This window comes from Heterodontus francisci, chromosome 19 (assembly GCF_036365525.1).
Source record: "Heterodontus francisci isolate sHetFra1 chromosome 19, sHetFra1.hap1, whole genome shotgun sequence".
In the NCBI taxonomy this organism is placed as follows: Eukaryota; Metazoa; Chordata; class Chondrichthyes; order Heterodontiformes; family Heterodontidae; genus Heterodontus; species Heterodontus francisci.
This window is the reverse complement of record NC_090389.1, coordinates 53,518,180-53,541,256: the sequence shown is the minus strand read 5'-3', so window position 1 is coordinate 53,541,256 and position 23,077 is coordinate 53,518,180. Positions and strand designations below refer to the sequence as shown.

The window sequence follows — 23,077 nt, the reverse complement described above, 5'->3', positions numbered from 1 at the left end:
CACTTGGATAATTTTCCAAATCCCATAGTATCTTGAAGGGGACTTGTTTTTTATTTCAGAGCTCACCAAAGAGAAATTAGTATAAGGAAAGAATTCTCCAAACTGTTTAAATAAGAATTCTTACCCCCAGACAGGCACAACCTTATTCCACAGGAAATCATGGCTAAATAATCAAAGGAGGACTCACTGGGGGAGAAATTGGCTAGACCCCAAAAATGGGTGTGAGGATCATAGAGTCAAAGAGTCATACAGCACAGAAACAGGCCCTTCGGCCCATCGTGTCCACACCGGCCATCAAGCATCTAACTATTCTGATCACATTTTCCAGCACTTGGCTTGTAGCCTTGTATGCTATGGCATTTCAAGTGCTCATCTAAATACTTCTTACATGTTGTGAGGGTTCCTGCCTCTACCACCACTTCAGGCAATGCGTTCCAGATTCCAAACCACCCTCTGGGTGAAAAATGTTTTCCTCAAATCCCCTCTAAACCTCTTGCCCCTTACCTTAAATCTATGCCCCCTGGTTACTGACCCCTCCGCTAAGGGAAAAAGTTTCTTCCTATCTAACCTATCAATGCCCCTCATAATTTTGTATACCACAATCTGGTCTCCCCTCAGCCTTCTCTGCTCCAAGGAAAACAACCCTAGCCTTTTCAGTCTCTCTTCAGAGCTGAAGTGCTCCAGTTCAGGCAACATCCTGGTGAATCTCCTCTGCACCCTTTCCAGTGCAATCACATCCTTCCTATAGTGTGGTGACCAGAACTGTACACAGTACTCCAGCTATGGCCTAACTAGCATTTTATACAGCTCTATCATAACCCCCCTGCTCATATATTCTATGCCTCAGCTAATAAAGGCAATTATCCCATATGCCTTCCTTACCACCTTATCTACCTGCGCTGCTGCCTTCAGTGATCTATGGACAAGTACACCAAGGTCCCTCTGTACTTCCTAGGGTCCTACCATCCATTGTATATTCCCTTGCCTTGTTCGTCCTCTAAAATGCATTACCTCACACTTCTCAGGAATAAATTCCATTTGCCACTGCTCCGCCCATCTTACCAGCCCATCTATATCGTCCTGTAATCGTCGTGTCATCTGCAAACTTACTTATCATATCTTCTATATTCACGTCTAAATCATTAATGTAGACTACAAACAGCAAGGGTCCCAGCACCAATCCCTGTTGGATACCACTGGTCACAGGCTTCCATTCGCAAAAACAACCTTTGACCATCATTCTCTGCCTTCTGCCACTGAGCCAATTTTGGATCCAATTAGCCAAACGGCCCTGGATCCCATGGGCTCTTACCTTCTTCACCAATCTCCCATGCGGGACCTTATCAAAAGCCTTACTGAAGTCCATTTAGACTACATCAACTGCTTTACCCTCATCTACACATCTAGTCACCGCCTCAAAAAATTCAATCAAGTTAGTTCGACACAATCTCCCCCTGACAAAGCCATGCTGACTATCCCTGATTAATCCCTGCCTCTCCAAGTGGAGATTAATCCTGTCCATCAGAATTTTTCCCAATAGTTTCCTAACCACTGATGCTTGACTCACTGGCCTGTAATTACCTGGTTTATCCCTGCTACCCTTCTTGAATAATGGTACCACATTCGCTGTCCTCCAGTCCTCTGGTACCTCTCCTGTGGCCAGAGAGGATTTGAAGATTTGTATCAGAGCCCCTGCTATCTCCTCCCTTGCCTCACATAACAGCCTGGGATACATCTCATCTGGGCCTGGGGATTTATCCACTTTTAAGCCCACTAAAACCACTCATACTTCCTTCCTTTCAATGCTAATATGGTGAAGTCTCACACAATCCCCCTCCCTGATCTCTACACCTACATCATCCTTCTCCATAGTGAACACAGATGAAAAGTAATCATTTAAAGCCTCACCTATGTCCTCCGGCTCCACACACAGATTGCCATTTTGGTCCTTAATGGGCCCTACTCTTTCTCTGGTTATCCTCCTGCCCTTAATATACTTATAAAACGCCTTAGGATTTTCCTTTATCTTGCCCGCCAGTATTTTTTCATGTCCCCTCTTCACTCTCCTAATTACTTTTTAAAATACCCTCCTACACTTTCTATACTCCTCTAGTGCCTGTTTTCAGTGCAGGAAGTGTCACCGGCTGCAGAAGCTCAAGCTCCAGGTTTCAGAACTCGAGCGGTGGCTGGAGTCACTGTTGTGCATCCGTGAGGCAAAGGACTATGTGGATAGCAAATTTAGGCAGGTGGTCACACCGCAGGTTAAGAGCATGCAAGCAGAGAGGGAATGGGTGACCACCAGGCAGTTTAAGAGAACCAGGCAGGCAGTGCAGGAGTCCCCTGAGTCTATCTTGCTTGCTAATTTGTTTTCCATTTTGGATACTGGTGAGAGTGATAGTTCCTCAGGGAAGTGCAGCCAGAGCAAAGTCCATGGCACCATGGGTGGCTCAGATGCACAGGAGGGGGGGAAGAAGAGTGAAAGAGCAATAGTGTTAAGGGATTCAATAGTCATGGGATCAGACAGGTGTTTCTGCAGCAGTAAGTGTGACTCCAGGATGGTGTGTTGCCTCCCTGGTGCCAGGGTCAAGGATGTCATGGAGCGGTTGCAGGATATCCTCCTGGGGGAGGGTGAACAGCCAGAGGTCGTGGTCCAAATTGTTACCAACGACATAGGTAGGAAGAGGGATGAGGCAGATTTTAGGGAGTTAGGAATGAAATTAAAAAGCAGGACCTCCAAAGTAGTAATCTCAGGATTACTCCCAGTGCCACGTGCTAGTGAGCATAGGAATAAGAGTACTGATCAATTGAACACTTGGTTGGAGAATTGGTGTAGGAGGGAGGGCATCAGATTTCTGAGGCATTGGCACCGGTTCTGGGGCAGGTGGGACCTGTACAAGGTGGACGGGTTGTACCTTAACAGGACCGGCACTAACATCCTCGCAGGGAGATTTTCTAGTGCTGTTGGGGTGGGTTTAAACTAGCTTGTCAGGGGGATGGGAACCTGAGGGGTAGCTCAAATTGGAAGGAAGTAAAGCTGGTAACAGGAAGGAGAAAAATAGCAAGTGACGTGAGAAGGCAGGCGAAACAAAGGTGAGCATCAACTAGGCTTAGAATGCAGAATTTCAAGACAACAAGGTTAAGGGCACTCTATCTGAATGCACACAGCATTAGCAACAAGGTAGATGATTTAAAGGCCCAAATAGAGGTAAATGGGCATGATCTAATTGTCAAAACAGAAACGTGGCTACAGGGTGACCAAGACTGGGAACTGAATATTCAAGGATATTCGACATTTAAGAAAGACAGGCAAAAAGGAAAAGAAGGTGGTGTTGCACTGATAATAAGGGATGGGATCAGTACATTAGTAAGGGAGGATCTCAGATCAGAAGCACAAAATGTGGAATCCGTTTGGTTGGATTTAAGGAACAGCAAGGAGCAGCAAACATTAATAGAAGTAGTTTATAGGCCACCAAACAGTAGTGGTAGTGTGGGGCGCGGCATTAATCAGGGGATTAGAGAAGCATGTAGCATGAGTAATACAGTAATCATTGGTGACTTCAATCTGCATATAGACTGGGCAAACCTAATGAGCACTAATGCTGTGGAGGGCGAGTTTCTGGAGTGTGTTAGGGATGGTTTCTAGAGCCGTATGTTGAGGAACCGACTAGCGAACAGGCTATTTTAGATCGAATATTATGTAATGAGAAAGGGATAATTAATAATCTTTGTTGTAAAAGAACCTATAGGGATTAGTGACCATAATATGATAGAATTTTACATAATATTTGAAAGTGAGGTCGTTTAATCTGAAGCCAGGGTGTTAAATTTGAACAAAAGAAATTATGAAGGTATGAGGGGCAAATTGGCTGAGGTACATTGGGAAAATACATGAAAAAGTATGACAGTACATAGGCAATGGATCGTCTTTAAAGAAATATTACATAGTTTACAGCAATTATACATTCCTTCAAGGCACAAAACCCCCAAAAGTAAAGGCAGTCAAGGATGTGATAAATAGACACTTAGATAATAATGATATGATTGGGCATAGTCAACATGGATTTATGAATGGGAAATCATGTTTGACGAACCTGTTGGAGTTTTTTTGAGGATGTTACTAACAGAATTGATAAAAGGGAGTTGGTGGAGGTAGTATACTTGGATTTTCAGAAGGCTTTTGATAAAGTCCCCCACAGGAGGTTGGTTAGCAAAATTAAATCACATGGGAGAGGAGATAATACACTGGCATGGATTAAGGATTGATTAACAGGCTGAAAACAGACAGTCGGAATAAACGGGTCATTCTCGCGTAGGCAGGCTGTGACTAGTGGGGTACCGCAGGGATCAGTGCTTGGGCCCCAGTTGTTCACAATATGTATCAATGATTTGGATGTGGGGACCAAATGTAGTATTTCCAAGTTCGCGGATGACACAAAACTAGGCGTTGGGAGGAAGATGCAAAGCAGCTTCAAGGGGATTTGGACAGACTTAGTGAGTAGGCAAGAGCGTGGCAGATGGAATATAATGTGGAAAAATGTGAAGTTATCAACTTTGGTAGGAGGAACAGATGTACAGAGTATTTCTTAAATGGTAAGAGATTAGAAAGTGTAGATGTACAAAGGGATCTGGGTGTCCTTGTCAATAAGTCACTGAAAGCTAACATGCAGGTGCAGCAAGCAATTAAGAAGGCTAATGGTATGTTAGCCTTTATTGCAAGAGGATTTGGGTACAGGGGTAGTGACGTCTTGCTTCAATTGTATAGAACCTTGGTTAGACCACACCTAGAGTACTGTGTGCAGTTTTGGTCCCCTTACCTTAGGAAGGATATTATTGCCATAGAGGAAGTGCAATGAATCTTCACCAGACTTGTTTCCGAGAAGGCAGGACTGTCCTATGAAGAGAGATTGGAGCAACTGGGCCTGTATTCTCTGGAGTTTTGAGAAATGAAAGGTGATGTCATTGAAACTGACAAAATACTTAAAGGGAAAGACAGGGTAGATGCAGGTAAGATGTTTCCCCTGGTTGGGGAGTCTAGAACCTGGGGACACAATGTCAAAATAAGAGGGAAGCCACTTAGGAAAGAGATGAGGAGAAATTTCTTTACTCAGAGGGTAGTGAATCTTTGGAATTCTCTACCCCAGAGGGCTGTGGAAGCTCAGCCATTGAGTATGTTTAAAGCAGAGAATGACAGATTTCTAAATACAAATGACATAAGGGGATATGAGGATAGTGTGGGAAAAAGGGATTGAAGTGGATGATCAGCCAGATTGTGTTGAATGGTGGAGCAGTCTCGATGGACTGAATGGCCTACTCCTGCTCCTATGTTCTATCTCAAGTGGCAGCCTGAAAGGAGCCTGATACATAAATGTGAAGAGACAGTAACTTTGATAGCCACAATGTTGTCCTTGCCTGTTTTGTGGTTGCATTTTTGGCTGCTACAGTTAGCAGACTTCAGTCACGACCTCCTTAGTGAAGCAAGGATGCCTCAAACATTGATGAAGTTGAGATAAGAGGATTGGTCCCTAGAGACCTTGGCAGATATGACCTCCTGCTAAGGGCCTTTCTCCCCTCTTAGCAGCGTGTCTTGCTCTGCGCGGTCTCTCTTCAATTTCCCAGTCTTGTTCAATTCCTAAAGGAAGGCCTACCAGGCCACCCATGTCTGAAAGCAACTTGCTTCAGCACAAGCTTTTAAATCAACAAAAACCTACCAGCATGAATAATTCCTGTAGACCACTGAAACTTTTGGAAAGCTTCAAAAGAGCACAGAATTGCATCAGTAGCCAAAAAGAATAATCCAGCAACTAACCTGTAAGTAATTCATGATATCTTTAAGTAGAGCTGGTGTTGCCGGGGGTGGGGGGGGCGGGGAGAAGCACGGTGGGGCATCCCTCGTGCTGTTTAAAGTTGTGTTCTGCTGTGCAGGATTAGGACAGGGTATAGGCTGGAGCATGGCATTTAAACATGGCAGCACTGGCGTCAAATTAGTGTTGCACACTGAATGACATCATCAGCTTGCTGCCCTGCAAGTTGTAGGTGGTTGTTAGGTGTGCATTTGCAAACTCCTTTACCAAGATGGCGTCCAGCACAATTCACGTTGGCATATGCACGTGCATCTCAGACACTATTTTCATGTATTTGGAGGTTGTAAAGTGGCTAAAAACTGAGCACTACAGAGCCCAATGTTTCACCCAACTCTTCACATTTGTATGCTTCATGATAACCTCTGGAAGACTCACATCAACTCTGTAATGAAGTCTGTAGATTAAATAACAGGTATTACAAGTGCATCAAGTTTATAGCAGATTTGGGATGTTGGGCATAGAAACTGATAAAAAAGGAAGTAGTTTTGTTAATGCAATCATAGATGTTTACAGTGCAGAAAACCAATCAACTCATTTGTCTGTGCCAGTTTTTTGCCAGCAGTAATCCCACTGGCCTGCTCTCTTCCCAAAGCTCCAAATCCTTCTGCTTCAAATCTTCCTGTCTAAACCTTTCATAATTTTAAAGAAATTCTTTTATATCTCCAACTGGCATCCTCTGCTGTAGTGAAAAGTCCCATCTTTAGTTCAGTATTGGATCTTTAATTCAATCATGTACATAAGGAGTTAACAAACAGCTGCAGTTTACAGAAATCATTTTCCAAGCCAACTCAATAAAATGTATTCAAAGTTTTATTGTTTTTTGCTGAGCACTTTGCTTGAAGGAGGAGCCAAACCATGCAATCTAACAACAAACATTCTGTGTGATTTCTTCAGATGTGTGTATAATGTGCAGCTTCTCGAATGGAACAGAAAGTTGCACAAATTCTGCTTGGCTCCAGTTACCATTATCAGCTTGCTTCTTTTAAAATCTTTGAATCAGTCAGAGGCTTTCGTACAAGAACAAGGCTTTCAGCAATCTTGAGTTAATTCAGTCTGAAACATTCGCTGTTAGTTAGCCAAATACTACCATTTTTTGTAAGAATATAAAAAGAAAGAGAATGTCAATAAAATTTAATTATAGAGTAATTAGTGCTGCGGAAGTTAAAACTAATAGATAGAAGGAAAGGAAAAAAATAGGTGAGGACGTAGGAAGGACAGCAATGGACTAAGGAGTGTAGGGAAGATAAAAAGGAAAAACAGATCAGGAGGTCGTAACAAAATGAGCAAGAGTGCCAAACATATGGGGAGAAATGTTTTCTATTTTCTGCATATTACTGCACAAAGTATGTTTAAAAAAATGATTCGATAGAGACCGACAGCGCTTTGTTTAAGTGAAGTACAGTTCTTAGTAAATTCCAAAAACGTCACAAGAAAATTGCTATCAAACGTCAGAAACCTTAGATAAGTCACCATCAGCTGACTTTCGGCTGTACAATGCTTACATTTTTCAGTGTAAATATATGCCATCGCATTACTGGTGTGAATCTAAGAAACTTGCACAAGGTGATTTGTTTCATGGGATGTGGAGCTATGTATGTGAGCGCCAGAGGGTTTCAGAAGACTTTTCTCAGAAGCGAAACAAATGATTGGGAACATTCTAGCATAGTGGTGTTTCGGCGTAACATTTGCATAAATGAATTGCGCATGTATTTTATAAGGAAAAAAACACAATTCTACTCTTACGTGAAGGTTCCTAGAAACCTTCCAAGAAATTCTATTTCTCCTCAGGGCACTAAGCTGGAAAGGAAGCAGCTGTGTATACATTTCAATCACTAATACAGTGCTGAATGCCAGAAAATTTCTCAAGATGGCAGGATACAACATGATTTTTTTTTGTTAGTAGCTATGTGACCCTATTACTCAGGAATTCCCTACGTGCTACAGGCAGACATAAACTCCAACATCCCTCTTCCACAGTTGGGTCTGGGGGAATTCCCAGGCCTCTGCACCCAACTCTGGTCATATCTTCCTGAGTTCTTGAGCAAGGGGAAGGAAGATCGTCACTTTTTTGGGGGGTTGGAATTGATGGTTCATCTTGAGGTTTGTACCCTTAACTCACTCAGCTTACTGGCCCTCAGGTCACAACTGAGTCAGTGGAGCGGAAACTTCTGGCATAGAGAGTTCCCACCCCTAACTTCACCACCACCACTTCACCCACACCCCCAACCCTGCCTTATGGCATTTACCTTGTAGGAAGAGGGTAAAAGTTCTGCTCAGAAGCTCCTAGAAACAGAGAGTCATGCAGGAGGGCATCTGTTATTTTCCATGAAATGCAGGAGATTGGAAGAATTACTGAGGAATTTTATTGCAGAACCACTGATGCCATTGCCTTCCTGACAAGAATCCTGTTTTCTACAAGTATACAAAGCCTTTCTATTGCACACTCAAGTTTGAAGTTACATATTGATGATTAATAGATTTGGGTCTAGGAACAGCTGTTGTTCAATGACAATACATCGGAAAAGAAGTCACAATGGCACTTACAACCAAATTCTGACAAACAAGGAGAATAAATATTCTGCAACTGAAAAACAGTTACTGGCAGCAATTAATTCTACTCAAGTCTGAACAGTTCCAATGCAGAGTAAAGCACTGCTGAAAAAAATTGCAACATGAGAATTTGGTGCTTGCCAGTCAGATAAGCCCCATCAGCAGCTCAGCCAGTGAAAAGGGGAAATACAGTTCTGGTACTTGAGAATAAGATACTACCACAGCAAGAAAAGGTCAAGTACAAATCTAACAGCAGCTCTGAAGCTGAAATGTTATAAATCATTCATCTGAAAGTTCCAGAACCATCCCATAAATGGACTCGAAAGTGCCAGAAAAACAATGCTATGACCACCAACAAGCTTACTGGCCAGGTAAAAGAAATAGATTTGTTACATAATGTCCCACAAAATACAGCAGCTCGCAAAAGCATCACAGTTATCTTAGCTCTTATGCATATTGTCACGCTCATGCAAGAATCAGTTATAAACTATAGTGAACTGGAGTAATCCCGAATTATAAAAATGAACTGGTGAATTAAACTCCAGATAATGGACATATTTTTGCTGTAGACAAGCTGGAGTAAGAGGTCGGGAACCCCTCCTGTACTGCAAATATATATCGTGACTGTTGGAGACTAAGACACATCAGGACTAGCTCTGAGGATGACAGGTTAAAATGTTAAACAGGCCAATCAATGCTAAATGGCTCCGATCTTCAGGAACTGAACTAACAAAGACCTTCATAGATAGGGTGACTCCAGATGCAAAGCCAAGATAATAGGTGAGAAATAACACCACTTTATCAAAATAAGCCACACTCAAACCCCATTGTGAAACCACGGCCACGTATTCAAAGATATTGTATGAAAACACTCAGGGGAGACCATCCATGGTCACCTGACCAAAACCCCAACCTGATAAGAGTTTTAATTTTAAAAAAAAGATTTCTCTGACAGTTAGAGAAGCACAGAGAGGGAGAGAGAGACAGCAGCTGAGAGATTCCGTTCCAGCCAAAAAGAGGACCCTGCCTGCAACATCTTTAAACCACCGAGTAGAGAATGCAGAGGTGATCTTGAAAGCTCCCCAGAGAAATTTTAGCAAGACTGTCCACCGACTTTGACAGAGTCTTGATCTAAGGAGTCTGCAATACTTCAATAAAACAAGAACAAGAACATCAGGTCTGCAACTCTGATTTTAAAAAAAAATCCCTCCCAGAGCACCAAGAAGGTTTCAAAGTGAACTCCTTTTACAACAATCGGACTTAAATGCACGCTATTCACTAATTTCATGTGTGGGCATGAGTGAGTGGGTGAGGTTGAGAACATTTTCAGGTATTGTTAAATAAATTGTTACGACCAGGTGAGAAAGGTGTCTAGGGGTCCCTTTTAGCCTTCACCTGGTCTTATTGTAACAGGGTTTATGTTTTAAACACACTGTGTTTTGAACTCCCCTTTGGTTAATCCTCACCACTTTCCAGTTATAAGGCAAAGAAATGAACATAAACAGGCTTTCTTAGGTTTAAAGAAGAAAAGTAAAATGTTATTAAAACTTAAACTCTAATTTGGTTAACGCCTACGAATACATGCCGCACCCCATGCTAACATGCATACACGATACACACATGCAAATAGAGACAGAACAGAGCAGAAGAAAAAAATAAGTAGAGGCTTGAGGCAATATCAGGAGAGTTTCTTGTTACTGTGCTTCGAGCTCGCTGTAGTCCTTGATTATAGGTAGTCTTGATTTTTGTTGGGGCCCAGTATTCTTCTTAAACCTTGTTCACTGTAGGAGACTTTTGTCTCTTGGGGTTCATATGTCTTCAATGGTTTCCAAAGCTGGTGAGAGCGAGATGAGAGTAGACAGGAGAGAGATCTTTTCAGTCCGGGAGCAAACAGCTTTATCAGTTTTAAAATTCTGTGGCAAGTTCAAATTCAAAAACTCCAACTGCCAGTTAGTCATGTGACTAAACTGGTCTGACCAGGTCTTCTGTGTATTGGGGAAGCAGGGACTGGGTCCTTTGTTCCAACACTACATCCTAATATGCAAAAAAGGCCTTTCTGGCGAAGGGCCTGGCAATTCCTTGTGATAGGCCCTCTTTTCTTCCCAGCAGCAATTTTAAGTTTTAATGTTCATGTGGCGAAATAATGTGTCCCTCATTCTTGGCAGGTGGGGGCCTGCATGACAAAATAGTTATCTTTCTTTTTAATCAACAAGAAAACCTGTTGTTTGTTTGTTTATTTGACCCTTAAAACACTCAGGAACTAAAACACTTTTTAAAAACATTATCTGCGGTTAGTTGAGAAGTGAAAAGTGGAGGTCACCCACACATCTCTCACTCCCACATATCCCACACAATAACTAATAATTACCGTTCTTGGGTCAGGCATCCAGAAATCAGTGAATACACTGAGAGACAATCAGATTGGAACAAGCAACACAGCAGGCCGGGGAACAGATGGGTGCACATGAAGGTAAGTCCACCATTGAATTGAAAGATCACTCTGAGACAGGAGGATGTTGTGAAAGGCACATTATAAATGCAAGTTTTCACTTTCTTTCTTTTCTCCTCTTCACCCTCATCCCAAGTTCTCCTCATTGCCCTCATCCCCATTTTTCCTCCCCTCTTCTTCCCATTTCCTCCTTCTCTCCTCCCCTTTCCCCAACCTCCTGTCCTTGTCACCCTTTATCCTCCCTGTCCACATTATATCCCCTGTCCCTCCCTCTCTGTTGGATCCCATCAGTTACAAAGAGAGACAAAGTCCGACCGTAACTTTTAGAAACTTTATTGCAGTATATGGTTGTTACATTGCAAGAATACAAAAGGAACAAAAAACAAAACAAAAGAACATGCAAAAGAACAAAACAAAAGAACAAAACAAAAAAACATGTGCTCACGACAACAAGCCTTTCTTATAGTTATTCAAACAAAACTAGTAACACCACCCCCCACCCCTTTGTTTCTGAGTGGTTTGCAGACTTCTATTATCAGTGCATGATTGGTTCACTCGTCCCAGCATTTTATTCTTGCATCTTATTTCAGTAGTTTCACATCCCCCCTCCTTGAACTGTTAGGCTGATTATTAAACAATAGGCTACTATTAAGTTATCTGCAGCTGTCCTGTTAGCTTCTGCTTGTTATTTTTTATAAATTGGCTCCACAACTCCACAGTTAGTTTGTTAGCTGATTAGCTTACTTTTGATCTGTCCCCACACTCTCCTATTCACAATTTCCCCTTCTTTCTATCTTTCCTATTCTCTTTCCTCTTCTCACCTTCCCTCTTCCCCTTAACAATCCCTCTCCTCTCCCTCTCTCATTTCCCAATTTCTCCTCCCCACTCCCCTTTCCCCCTCTCTCCCTCTATTCCATCTTTCATCTTCCCACTATTTTCTCTCTTGTATCTCTTTCATTCTGCTCTTCCTTGTTCCTCCCTCCTCCCCTAACCATCCCTTAACCTCTCATCTTCAACCTTTCTCCCCCACCGCATAATCAGAGAAGACAGATAGAAGATAAAGGGTAAGAGTTCAAGGTGTAAAAATCTGTTGTTTCAGGGAAAACCTGTGAGATCCTCTCGGAAGGTGAATTTTACACTTGTACATCTGGTTGTTGGTTGTCTTGAAATTGCTGGGCTGTTGCAGCCTTCTGGCAGTCCACTTCAGGTTGAAGATGGTGCTGATGGCTTAGTTCAATTCTCACAGGTAGAAGAGTAGTTTTTACAAAGGCACTCTCTTGTCTCTGTTGTAGCTGGCTTCCAACTTGTCTCAGCAGGGTTCAACTGTGTTGACTAGAACTGATCTCTGTCTGGCGCTCTCTCTCTCTCTCAGTCTTGCTAGAATTCAAGATGGCTTTAGATCACTTTTGTGTAACTGAGAGACCTGATTGATCTTGATGTCTGAAGTTTTGCAGTGGCAAGACCCCCTTTATTCCTTAAAACAATTACCTTTTCAGGTGCACTTACAGGTATTAGTTTTGCCCATGTGACTTTAGGTTTCAGTTCTGGCTGGGCTGCACAATGGCCTTTTGATGGCCCCATTGGGCTATGAGGGCTGTTCACACTCCATTGTGGTGAAGGTTAGTTGGAGACAAAACATCTGAGGAAGGCCTTTGTCCTAGTTTGTTTGAGCACAGCTCACATCCATGTGTGGTTATCTGTCTTATTTCCATGTAGCCGGGGTTGATTGGTTTTCAGTCTTAGTAGTCAATGGATGTGGATTACAGTGGAGGAGGTGGTACGAGTCATGTGACTTGTCTTCCATTTTCTTGACAATCAGTATACCAATATTTTAAAATTGTTCTAATTTTTATAACTTTTCAGTTTGATTCTGTATTTTCATTGCCACACTTTTTATGAGCATAACACCAGCATCTGCAAAATTTAGCTTTTGTGCTGTTGTAGTCAGACAGCACATTGCTTTAGCATGATTGTGTTGGTTCACAAATCAACGACTCTCGGAAGACCGCCCGAGCTCTGTAGACTCAATGTGAACATTGCAGCACTTCAGGAGACACGTCTCCCTGCGAAAGGATCTCTAAGAGAGCAAGACTACACCTTTTACTGGCAGGGTAGGGATCCTGAAGAACCAAGACAGCATGGAGTGAGCTTCGCCATCAGAAACTCTTTGCTCAACATGATAGAGCCACCTTCAAATGGCTCAGAACGCATACTGTCCATCCGACTGCTCACCACCTCTGGTCCAGTACACTTACTCAGCATCTATGCTCCAACACTGTGCTCCCCACCTGAAGTTGAAGACCAGTTCTACAAGGAACTCCATAATATCATTAGTAGCATTCCCAATACCAAACATTTGTTCCTGCTGGGGGACCTTGACGCCAGGGTTGGGGCCGACCATGACTCATGGCCCTCCTGCCTTGGGCGCTATGGCATTGGAAGAATGAATGAGAATGGACAGAGACTGTTGGAGTTGTGCACCTATCACAACCTCTGCATCACCAATTCATTCTTTCATACTAAGCCCTGTCACCAGGTTTCATGGTGACACCCAAGATCACGTCGTTGGCACCAGCTGGACCTCATCGTCACAAAGCGAGCCTCTATAAACAGTGTCCAAATAACACGCAGCTTCCACAGTGCGGACTGCGACACCGACCACTCCCTGGTATGCATCAAAGTTAGACTCAAACCAAAGAAGCTACATCACTCCAAGCAGAAGGGCCGCCCACGCATCAACACTAACAGAATTTCTTATCCACAGCTGTTACATAAGTTTCTAAATTCACTTGAAAAAGCTCTTCAAAACACTCCTGCAGGGGATGCAGAGACCAAGTGGGCCCACATCAGAGACGCCATCTATGACTCAGCAATGACCACCTTTGGCAAACGTGAGAAGCAGAATGCAGACTGGTTTCAATCTTACTTTGAACAGCTGGAACCTGTCATAGCCACTAAGCGCACTGCACTGTTGAACTACAAGAAAGCCCCCAGTGAGTTAACACCTGTAGCACTTAAAGTAGCCAGAAACGCTTCACAAAGTACAGCCAGGCGCTGTGGAAATGACTACTGGCAACACCTATGCAGTGTATTCATCTGGCCTCTGACACTGGAAACATCAGAGGAATGTATGATGGCAACAAGAGAGCTTTTGGGCCAACCATCAAGAAGATCGCCCCCCTCAAGTCTAAATCAGAGGAAATGATCACTGGCCAACGCAAGCAAATGGACTGCTAGGTGGAGCACTCCCTAGAACTGTACTCCAGGGAAAATGTTGTCACTGATACTGCCCTCAATGCAGTCTAGTCTCTGCCAGTCATGGATGAGCTGGACGAACAGCCAACAAAATCGGAAATCAGAACTCAGTGATGCCATTGATTCTCCAGCCAGTGGAAAAGCCCTTGGAAAGGACGGCATTACCCCTGAAATAATCAAGAGTGCCAAGCCTGCTATACTCTCAGCACTACATGAACTGCTTTGCTTGTGCTGGGATGAGGGAGCAGTACCACAGGACATGCATGATGCTAATATCATCACCCTCTATCAGAACAAGGGTGACCGTGGTGACTGCAACAACTACCGTGGAATCTCCCTGCTCAGCATAATGGGGAAGGTCTTCGCTCGAGTCGTTTTAAACAGACTCCAGAAGCTGACTGAGTGTGTCTACCCTGAGGCACAGTGCGGCTTTTGAGCAAAGAGATCCAGCATTGACATGCTGTTCTCGCTTCGCCAGCTACAGGAGAAATGCCGCAAACAACAGATGCCCCTCTACGTTGCTTTCATAGATCTCACCAAAGCCTTTGACCTCGTCAGCAGACGTGGTCTCTTCAGACTACTAGAAAAGATCGGATGTCCACCAAAGCTACTAAGTATCATCTCATTCCATGACAATATGAAAGGCACAATTCAGCATAGCGGTGCCTCATCAGACCCCTTTCCCATCCTGAGTGGCGTGAAACAGGGCTGTGTTCTCGCACCTACACGGTTTGGGATCTTCTTCTCACTGCTGCTCTCACACGTGTTCAAGTCTTCAGAAGAAGGAATTTTCCTCCACACAAGATCAGATGGCAGGCTGTTCAACCTTGCCTGTCTTAGAGCGAAGACCAAAGTACAGAAAGTCCTCATCAGGGAACTCCTCTTTGCTGACGATGCTGCATTAACATCCCACACAGAAGAGTGTCTGCAGAGATTCATCGACAGGATTGCGGCTGCATGCAATGAATTTGGCCTAACTGTCAGCCTCAAGAAAACGAACATCATGGGACAGGACGCCAGAAATGCTCCATCCATCAATATTGGTGACCACACTCTGGAAGTGGTTCAAGAGTTCACTTACCTAGGCTCAACTATCACCAGTAACCTGTCCCTCGGTGCAGAAATCAACAAGCGCATGGGAAAGGCGTCCGTTGCTATGTCCAGACTGGCCAAGAGGGTGTGGGAAAATGGCACACTGACGCGAAACACAAAAGTCCAAGTGTTTCAAGCCTTTGTCCTCAGTACCTTGCTCTACAGCAGCGAGACCTGGACAACGTATGTCAGCCAAGAGCAACGACTCAACTCATTCCATCTTCGTTGCCTCCAGAGAATCCTTGGCATCAGGTGGCAGGACTGTATCTCCAACGCAGAAATCCTCGAGGCGGCCAACATCCCCAGCATATACACCCTACTGAGCCAGCGGCGCTTGAGATGGCTTAGCCACGTGTGCTGCATGGAAGATGGCAGGATCCCCAAGGCCGCATTTACAGCGAGCTCGTCACGGGAGCAGACCCACCGGCCGTCCATGTCTCCACTTTAAAGACATCTGCAAACGCGACATGAAGCCCTGTGACACTGATCACAAATTGTGGGAGTCAGTTGCCAGTGATCACCAGAACTGGCGGACAGCCATAAAGGCAGGGCTAAAGAGTGGCGAGTTGCAGGAAAAAAGACAGAAGTGCAAGGAGAGAGCCAACTGTGTAACAACCCCCACAACCAATTTTATCTGCAGTGCCTGTGGAAGAGTCTATCACTCTAGAATTGGCCTTTATAGCCACTCCAGGCGCTGCTCCACAAACCACTGACCACCTCTAGGCGCTTACCCATTGTCTCTCGAGACAAGGAGGCCAAAGAAGAAGAAAGAAGTTGGTTATCAACAAAGCATAATGAACAGACAATTACAGCATTAGCTTCTCTGTGAAGAAATTAGTTCTGGTATAGGATCATACCTCTTTTATTGTGGTGCTAAATATTGGATTGCCAGTACAATTGAAACACGGTGGAGAAAGCACCAAACCAATCTTTGGGCTTTCCAAGTACTGCACTGTTCTCCCAAATAATCTATGGGAAAATGTTTTTTTTTGTTGGGGGTGGTGGGGGGTGGGGGGGGCGGATCGGAATGCCTGCCACTTCTTCTCAACGTCAGATAGGCAGAATATAATGAATGAAAATTCAAATCAAAAATCTTGTCAACAAAATCCTAGATCATTTAATTTCAAATAAGCCTGAAATACCCAATCATCGGATCAAAACTTAATTCATGTGTGTAGAACCATAGAAAAGTTATGTCACAGAAGGAGGCCATTCAGCCCATTGTGTCTGCACCGGCTAAAAAAAACTAGCAACCCAATCTAATCCTACCTTCCAGCACCTTGTCCGTATCCTTGCAGGTTACAGCACTTCAGGTGTATGTCCAGGTACCTTTTTTGAATGAGTTGTGAGTTTCTGCCTCCACAACTGATCTGGGCAGTGAATTCCAGACACCCACCATCCTATACGTGAAAAAACTTTTCCTCATGTCCCTTTTAATCCTCTACCAATCACCTTAAATCTGTGCACCCTGGTAATTGATTTCTCCACTAGGAGAAACAGGTCCTTCCTGTCTACTCTATTTAGGCCCCTCATAATGTTGTACATCTCAATTAAGTCACCCCTCAGCATCCTTTGTTCTAAGGAAAACAACCACAGCCGATCAAATCTTTCCTCAAAGCTGCTACTTTCAAGCCTGGCAACATTCTCGTAAAACTCCTCTGTACTCTCTCCAGAGCAATTATGTCCTTCATCTAATGTGGTGACCAGAACTGTACGCAATGTGTTAAGAATTTCCTGCACCTTAATGTTGCGATATTCAAATAGCAGATGTACAAGTTGGATAAACATTCTAATAAGTGATCATTCACCTCAAAATTAACACTGAATTACTGGCAGCAGTTGTCAAGTGCGCTGACAGTATTCAAAGAAGGTCAAAATAAAGTGAGTTACACATTTTAGTGAAGTGATTAACAGATTACACTACTGAATGTAAGGACACCAACTCAACAGTTGGGTTTTTCAGAGATCTGAAAGAATGATCAGAGAGGTCTCGGAATCTTCAATATGATTTCATACCAATTAACTGGTTCAGATTGATATTGACAAAATAATATACCATAAAGGCTGCACTGTAAATATATATATATATAGTTAGTATTTATTGTGTTAGCCAAACTGCTTTACATCAATACAAATTGACATGAAAGATTGTAAGCAACAGTGAAACTCTTAAGTTAAATATAATTTAGAGCAAATCTTGCCACTGTACCCAAATCTGTTGAAGTGAAGGGTTGACTTCCAAGCCTTAATTCCCCCTGTTTAAGTTTTATCACATTCAGGAGCTGGGTAACTTGATCTACATCAATGCCTAGCTGACAGCTCTTTGGAATCACGTCTGTGGGTCCATCAGTGAAATTCTGTAAAGAACACATATCTGGGGAAGAAGAAGAAATCCTTAGCCACATGACAAAAATTCTGGAAATATCACAACAATGTTTTAAAATGTAATTAATCTATACACTGGAGGTAGCTATATGCAACAATTGAACCGACTAATCATGTGTTATATATGAACGACTCTGATGGGCGTACATGCTTGACATGGCAGCTCAATGTAGGGTTAGGAGCTTTGTGGTTTGTTTAAATCTTATTACAAATGCAGCAGTTGTAAAAGTTCGTAAGACACTGCTGAGTTATCTGTGGATTTGTTTCTGCAATGTTGCAATTGCCATTTTAGTGCCAATTAAGGAATATTTGTAAATAGCATCCCGACTTAATATAGGTCTTACACATTTCCAATTACATACCATTCTCAAAAGTAGTATCCTGTGGCTGTAGTTTCATTGTGAATATCTTCCTTAGTTTACAGTTGGCTGAGACAACAATCCTGTCTAAGGACTGAAAACCTGCTCCTTTAAATGCTGCATTGGTAAAAGACAGCATATCAACGCAAATATTGCTCCACTGCAAGGTAAAGAAATATGATTTAGTTTTTCTTGAATTTCTTCGCCTGCAATTCAGTCTGTAGCATTACGGACCCTACAATGTAGACATTGGGCGGGATTTTAAGCAGCCCTCAACGTTGAGATGGGGGGGATGGGGTCAATAAACATCATGGGTGTAGGGGATGGTGGGAAGACTTGCACTTTAAACTTTGTGTAGTTTGTTGGGGGTGGGGGGGAAGGTCAGATGTTAAAGGTATGTGCTTTGGGGGGGGGAGGGCAAATAGTTAATGTAATTGCTATTGGGGGTGGGAGAGGGGCAAAAGAAATGTGTCTATTTAATTTTATTGACTCGGTCTTTAAATATTTAAATAGGCCAGCAGGGCTGACTGCCCTTTAAAAATGGTGTCAGCGCCTGCACACAGGCAGCTGATGCCATTGCCGAGGCCGGACAGCCCGCACCCCCTCTCCACGTGAGGCCGTCCCAACTATTTAAATGAGCCACCACGCTAAAGATCGCGGCGGTTACTTGGCAGCAGCCCACGTGGGCAGGGCGCCATTTTTTGAGCTCGCTACCGGGCTCATAGAATCCAGCCCTATAATTGGCGTAATAGTGCAGAATGCTGGATCTTCAAGATGATGTGTGCTGAGTTACAGGTGCCTACCACAATTCTCTAAATGTCAAATAGTCAATCTCAATCCTGTTACTGTGGAGCGTAGCAAACAGAGGCCAAGTCCCACATTGCAGGGATGAACAGACAAATTCAGCGCGTGAGCTTGCGGGGACACTCCTGCATAGAAAGAAGCTGCCAGTTTCAAACTGATATTGACAAAGATCTGAAAGTAGTCCCCTTAGCTTTGGAAATATATAGCAACAGAGATTCAAGGAGGAGGAAATAAATGTAAAATAAATTAATATAAATGAACTTCTAATTAGAACATCACACCTCTTTTCAACATAAATGATGTACAAAATGCAACTCTAAAATTATTTTTTTTTTTCAGTCTTGTTTACTTTTCACAAGTAAAGTATTCTATACAATATAGACATACAGGGCTGAATGTTATCAGCTTGCCGTTGTTCTCGGCGGCGGGCTCGGAAGAAGGCGTGGCGCATGCGCGACTTGAGCGCCGCTGGGCCGCCGCGATATTTCGTGCGGCGGCTCATTTAAATGGAGGGGTGGAACAGACATCCCCGATGATGGAGAGGAGGCGGCCACTCCATCCCCGGCAACGCCAACCGGCGCCACCACGCAGGCGCCGGCACCATTTTTAAAGGGTTTCAAGCCCTTCAGTAGCATTTGAATTTTTAAAGAGACATTCATTTTACATTGTGTCCAAGAAACTAACTAAAAGTGGAATTCCTCTCCCACCACCACTAAAATATCCCACTAAAATAAACTTTATTCCCAACCCGAACTTCCCCCCTCCCCACCTTGTTACCTTTGCCCTTCAACCCCTTCCCACCCGTCTCCTCAGCTAATAGAAAGTGTGTTCCCCACTCCCCCACCCTCCCTCCCACCCCGCTCCCGAACAGAGGTTCGAAGGCGCGGAGTTCCAGCCTGTGGCTGGAATATTGACATGGGACGGCTGGCTGGTCAAGGTGAGTTAATTTGAATTTATTTAAATTGATTTTAATATTAAAATGAAGGCTCCACTGCCAAGTGGTTGGGGGGTTGCACCGATGCCTTGCCGCCACTGGTAAAATGCGGCAGGGCCTTCCCGGCGTCGGGGGTCATGGCAGGCCTCGCCCAGAAGAATTTTTCGGGCCCGCTCGCCACAACCCCCGACGTCAGAGGGCTGGTAAAATTCAGCCCACAGTCTAACAAATGTAAAAATGGTGATGGAATTTTCTTTTCAGGAAACATTTTGAGTAACTTTGCGAGGGAAAAAATAACAGCATCATATGGAAGATATTGCATGTCAACAATCAGATTAATACCAGAAATCATATGAAAGCACCACCTACAGTAAAATAAAAAGGGTAAATCACATAATAGACTTGGTAGCAAAATTGAAGCCCATGGATTAAAGGGGCAGTGGACGTGTGAATATAAAATTGGCTAAGGGACAGAAAGCAGAGAGGAGTGGTGAACAGTTATTTTTCAGACTAAAATGTATAATTTTACATTTCTCTGCATTAAATTTCATCTGCCATGCATCTGCCCATTTGATCAGTCTGTCTGTGTCTTCCTGAAATCTGTCTCTATCCTGCTTATTAATTCATACATTTCTGAGTTTTGTGTCATCTGCGGACTTTGAAATGATGCGCTGTGTCCCCCAATTCAGGTCATTAATAATTAATATAGAATGTTCTAATTATAACATCACGCCTCTTTTCGACATAACTGGTGTACAAAATGCAACTCTAAAAACAGTCAACACTGTTATTGATGATTACAACAGCCTTGATGGAAGCATTGGCAGTGTATATAATGGACAGTTTTGTTTTTGGCATTTAACAGGACAATAGTTGAGTCAAACCAAGGACTATGGAACTACAGTTCTACACGATTACGACAGCACAAACATGAAATATATCTCCTAAATTCAGCACAGTGTATACAGACTTAATACAGATAGGACAGAAACCCAGCTTTTCTCAGTTTTGGAATAGAATCTCAAGCTTCTTTAAAAAAAATAAACTTTTTTTCAACATATATCTGTTTTTAATCAATAATCTTACTTTTCATTAACTTTATTTGCATTTAAGTAAAAATGCTAATCAAATTTCTCACTACAATAAATTTTTATACTTTCTACTCAAGCGCAACAAATCTATAATCGTTGGAAGGAAGCAATGAATGTGAAAGGAAGGAAGTTTTTTTTCCATCCATAAACAATAAAAGACACCATAGAACTTAAAGCACAGAAGCAAGTTCTTTAGTAACTGGTCTCTGGATTGGTACTAGTTCTCCAATGTTGCTGTTTATTGCCCTCAGTATCTGTTTTTATACACTTCATTTTCCACTCTTTTTTAAATTAACAACTACCATAGTGTTTTTTTTCTCCACTATATAAGAGCTCCAGCAACTGAAAGTCATGTGCGCCAATGTAACAAGAGAGCAGTGATCTCTTCTGTGATATTATTGCAGATTAGATGGATAATTTAAAACTTTATAGGTTATATTTGCATAACTGCTCATGTGAAAAATGTTCTGATGCTTACAAATAGTCTCAATATCTACATTTCAGAAATGTTCCATCAATGTAGGAAATGTCATAATTGATGTTTGTTTGGTAACTGTTTACATCCAAATCATCCTTATAAAAGCTAATTTTTACACCTGAGGACAATACTAAAATTTGTAGATTTGGTCTAACACTATTAATCTCTCATTTACCTTAAGCAAGAACATGTAATGGTTCAGGTAACATTTATTGTCTATGACATTGCTATTTCAGCAGCACAGGTGAGAGGTCTACCTAATTCCAGTTTTGGTTAAAAAAAAAGCTGTTATTTATTCACAGTGGAAAAGTCTCTTCCCAATGTACAAATTATGCTATTGTTCTTCAGAAATTCAGCTTAGGGCACTGCAATTATTTTGATAGTCGGAACACTCTGTATTTTAACATCCTTCATTGTGTTCTAGGAAGGGTAACTTGAGGTTAGTTTATACTCTATTTCTGTGCTGTATATTTTTTCTGCACAATTCCAGATCATGAATAAGAGATACTGATTTTTGTGGGCCATAAATCTGTGAAAAGTTGACAGCATAATTATTGAGGGTGCTACATTATCTTCTGAACAGAATATCTTTTTGTATTTTAGGTGGTAGAATATGGTATAGCCACAGACAATGATAATAAGCCAGATAAATTTGCCCATTTGCCAATGACAGAGAAAACTTGAAGAAGCTGTACTAAGGTACCAATGGGCAACTGTACTTGGAAACCATGTATCTCACATAGCTTAACGTAGCAATCTGCATTTATTAAATATTGGTTAACTCTCCAATTGTACTTTTGTACACATGGGATGGAGTTCCAGGCAACAAAAAATCTAGTAGAGTTCCAAGTATAATGGAAGTAGTATATGAAGCTTCACTGTTGGCATTCTGTGCAGGAAGGTACAATTGCTCTCTTTAGTTGGTAAAAATGGAGCACTACAAGCTGGATTTCTCTTTTAATATAGTCCCTAGTTCAAAACATCAGACAGAAGAACAAATTTTCCAAAAAGATGTGAAAACTGATGCAACTCATTTCAAACCTGGAAAGATTCTGAATCATTAAGAGTTAAACTACTTCTAAATTGGAAAGATTATACAATTTTGCAGCTATTGATAATTATTTTAACAATGACGTACAATTTTACGTTTAATAATACTCAGTGGTATTTTTGCATGCAATGGGGTTGCAGACAATTCCTTGTGGATAGTTGATAAATACAGTCGTCGCTTGATATTTCCCAAATCAGTAATCCTGAAAAGAATGAAATAAAAAGGTTCTTGTCAATCCTATAAATCTCTCTGAAGAGAACCACACATATATCCCTATCATTTATATGCAGGTCATGCAGAACATAGATGGAATTTAAAAATAACCCTTTTACAAGATAAATAATGAGTTTTCATTCCCATATTCAAACTTGGTGGCCACGGGCCTAAGTATAATGGAACCACTTTACATGCTAATTCATCTCCATGCTTGATACAGAATTTTACTAGTCCAGTAACTTGGGAAGAAATTCAATTTGTATACAGAATGAACATAAAGCTTTGACAAACCTGCTTGTTCTTGCACTTCAATTTTGTGTCCTCTCAGAGCAACGTATTACCAAATAAAAAAAAATTATGCAGTTTCATTCTCAAAAGTGCACCTGACATTTCATATAGAATCTGTCATGCTCAAAGTCTGGCACAAAACATTTTCTGTCAGTTTCAGTTCCTGGACATGTATTTCCAAATCTGAATTACAATGCTTAATTTTACTGCTCACCACATAGCCCACTGATCTCTGCTACAATGCATGCGCGTGAATATAACTTT

The 23,077-nt window shown here is 42.3% G+C and overlaps 1 protein-coding gene across 8 annotated transcripts in view; it reads right to left on the bottom strand.

Moving 5' to 3' along the window:
* The window catches only part of cfap20dc (CFAP20 domain containing), a 548,283-nt gene that overhangs the window by 310,344 nt on the left and 214,862 nt on the right, over positions 1 to 23,077 (bottom strand). For all 8 annotated transcript variants that reach the window (XR_010976965.1, XM_068051613.1, XM_068051614.1 and 5 more), the window contains 3 exons: positions 22,397 to 22,511; positions 17,955 to 18,111; positions 17,417 to 17,581 (listed from right to left, as the gene is read on the bottom strand). Coding sequence is in view for 7 of the 8 variants with exons in the window: in XM_068051613.1 (XP_067907714.1) it covers positions 17,417 to 17,581; positions 17,955 to 18,111; positions 22,397 to 22,511 (437 nt within the window). In the remaining variant the exon portion in view is untranslated. The remainder of the gene's footprint in view (positions 1 to 17,416; positions 17,582 to 17,954; positions 18,112 to 22,396; positions 22,512 to 23,077) is intronic.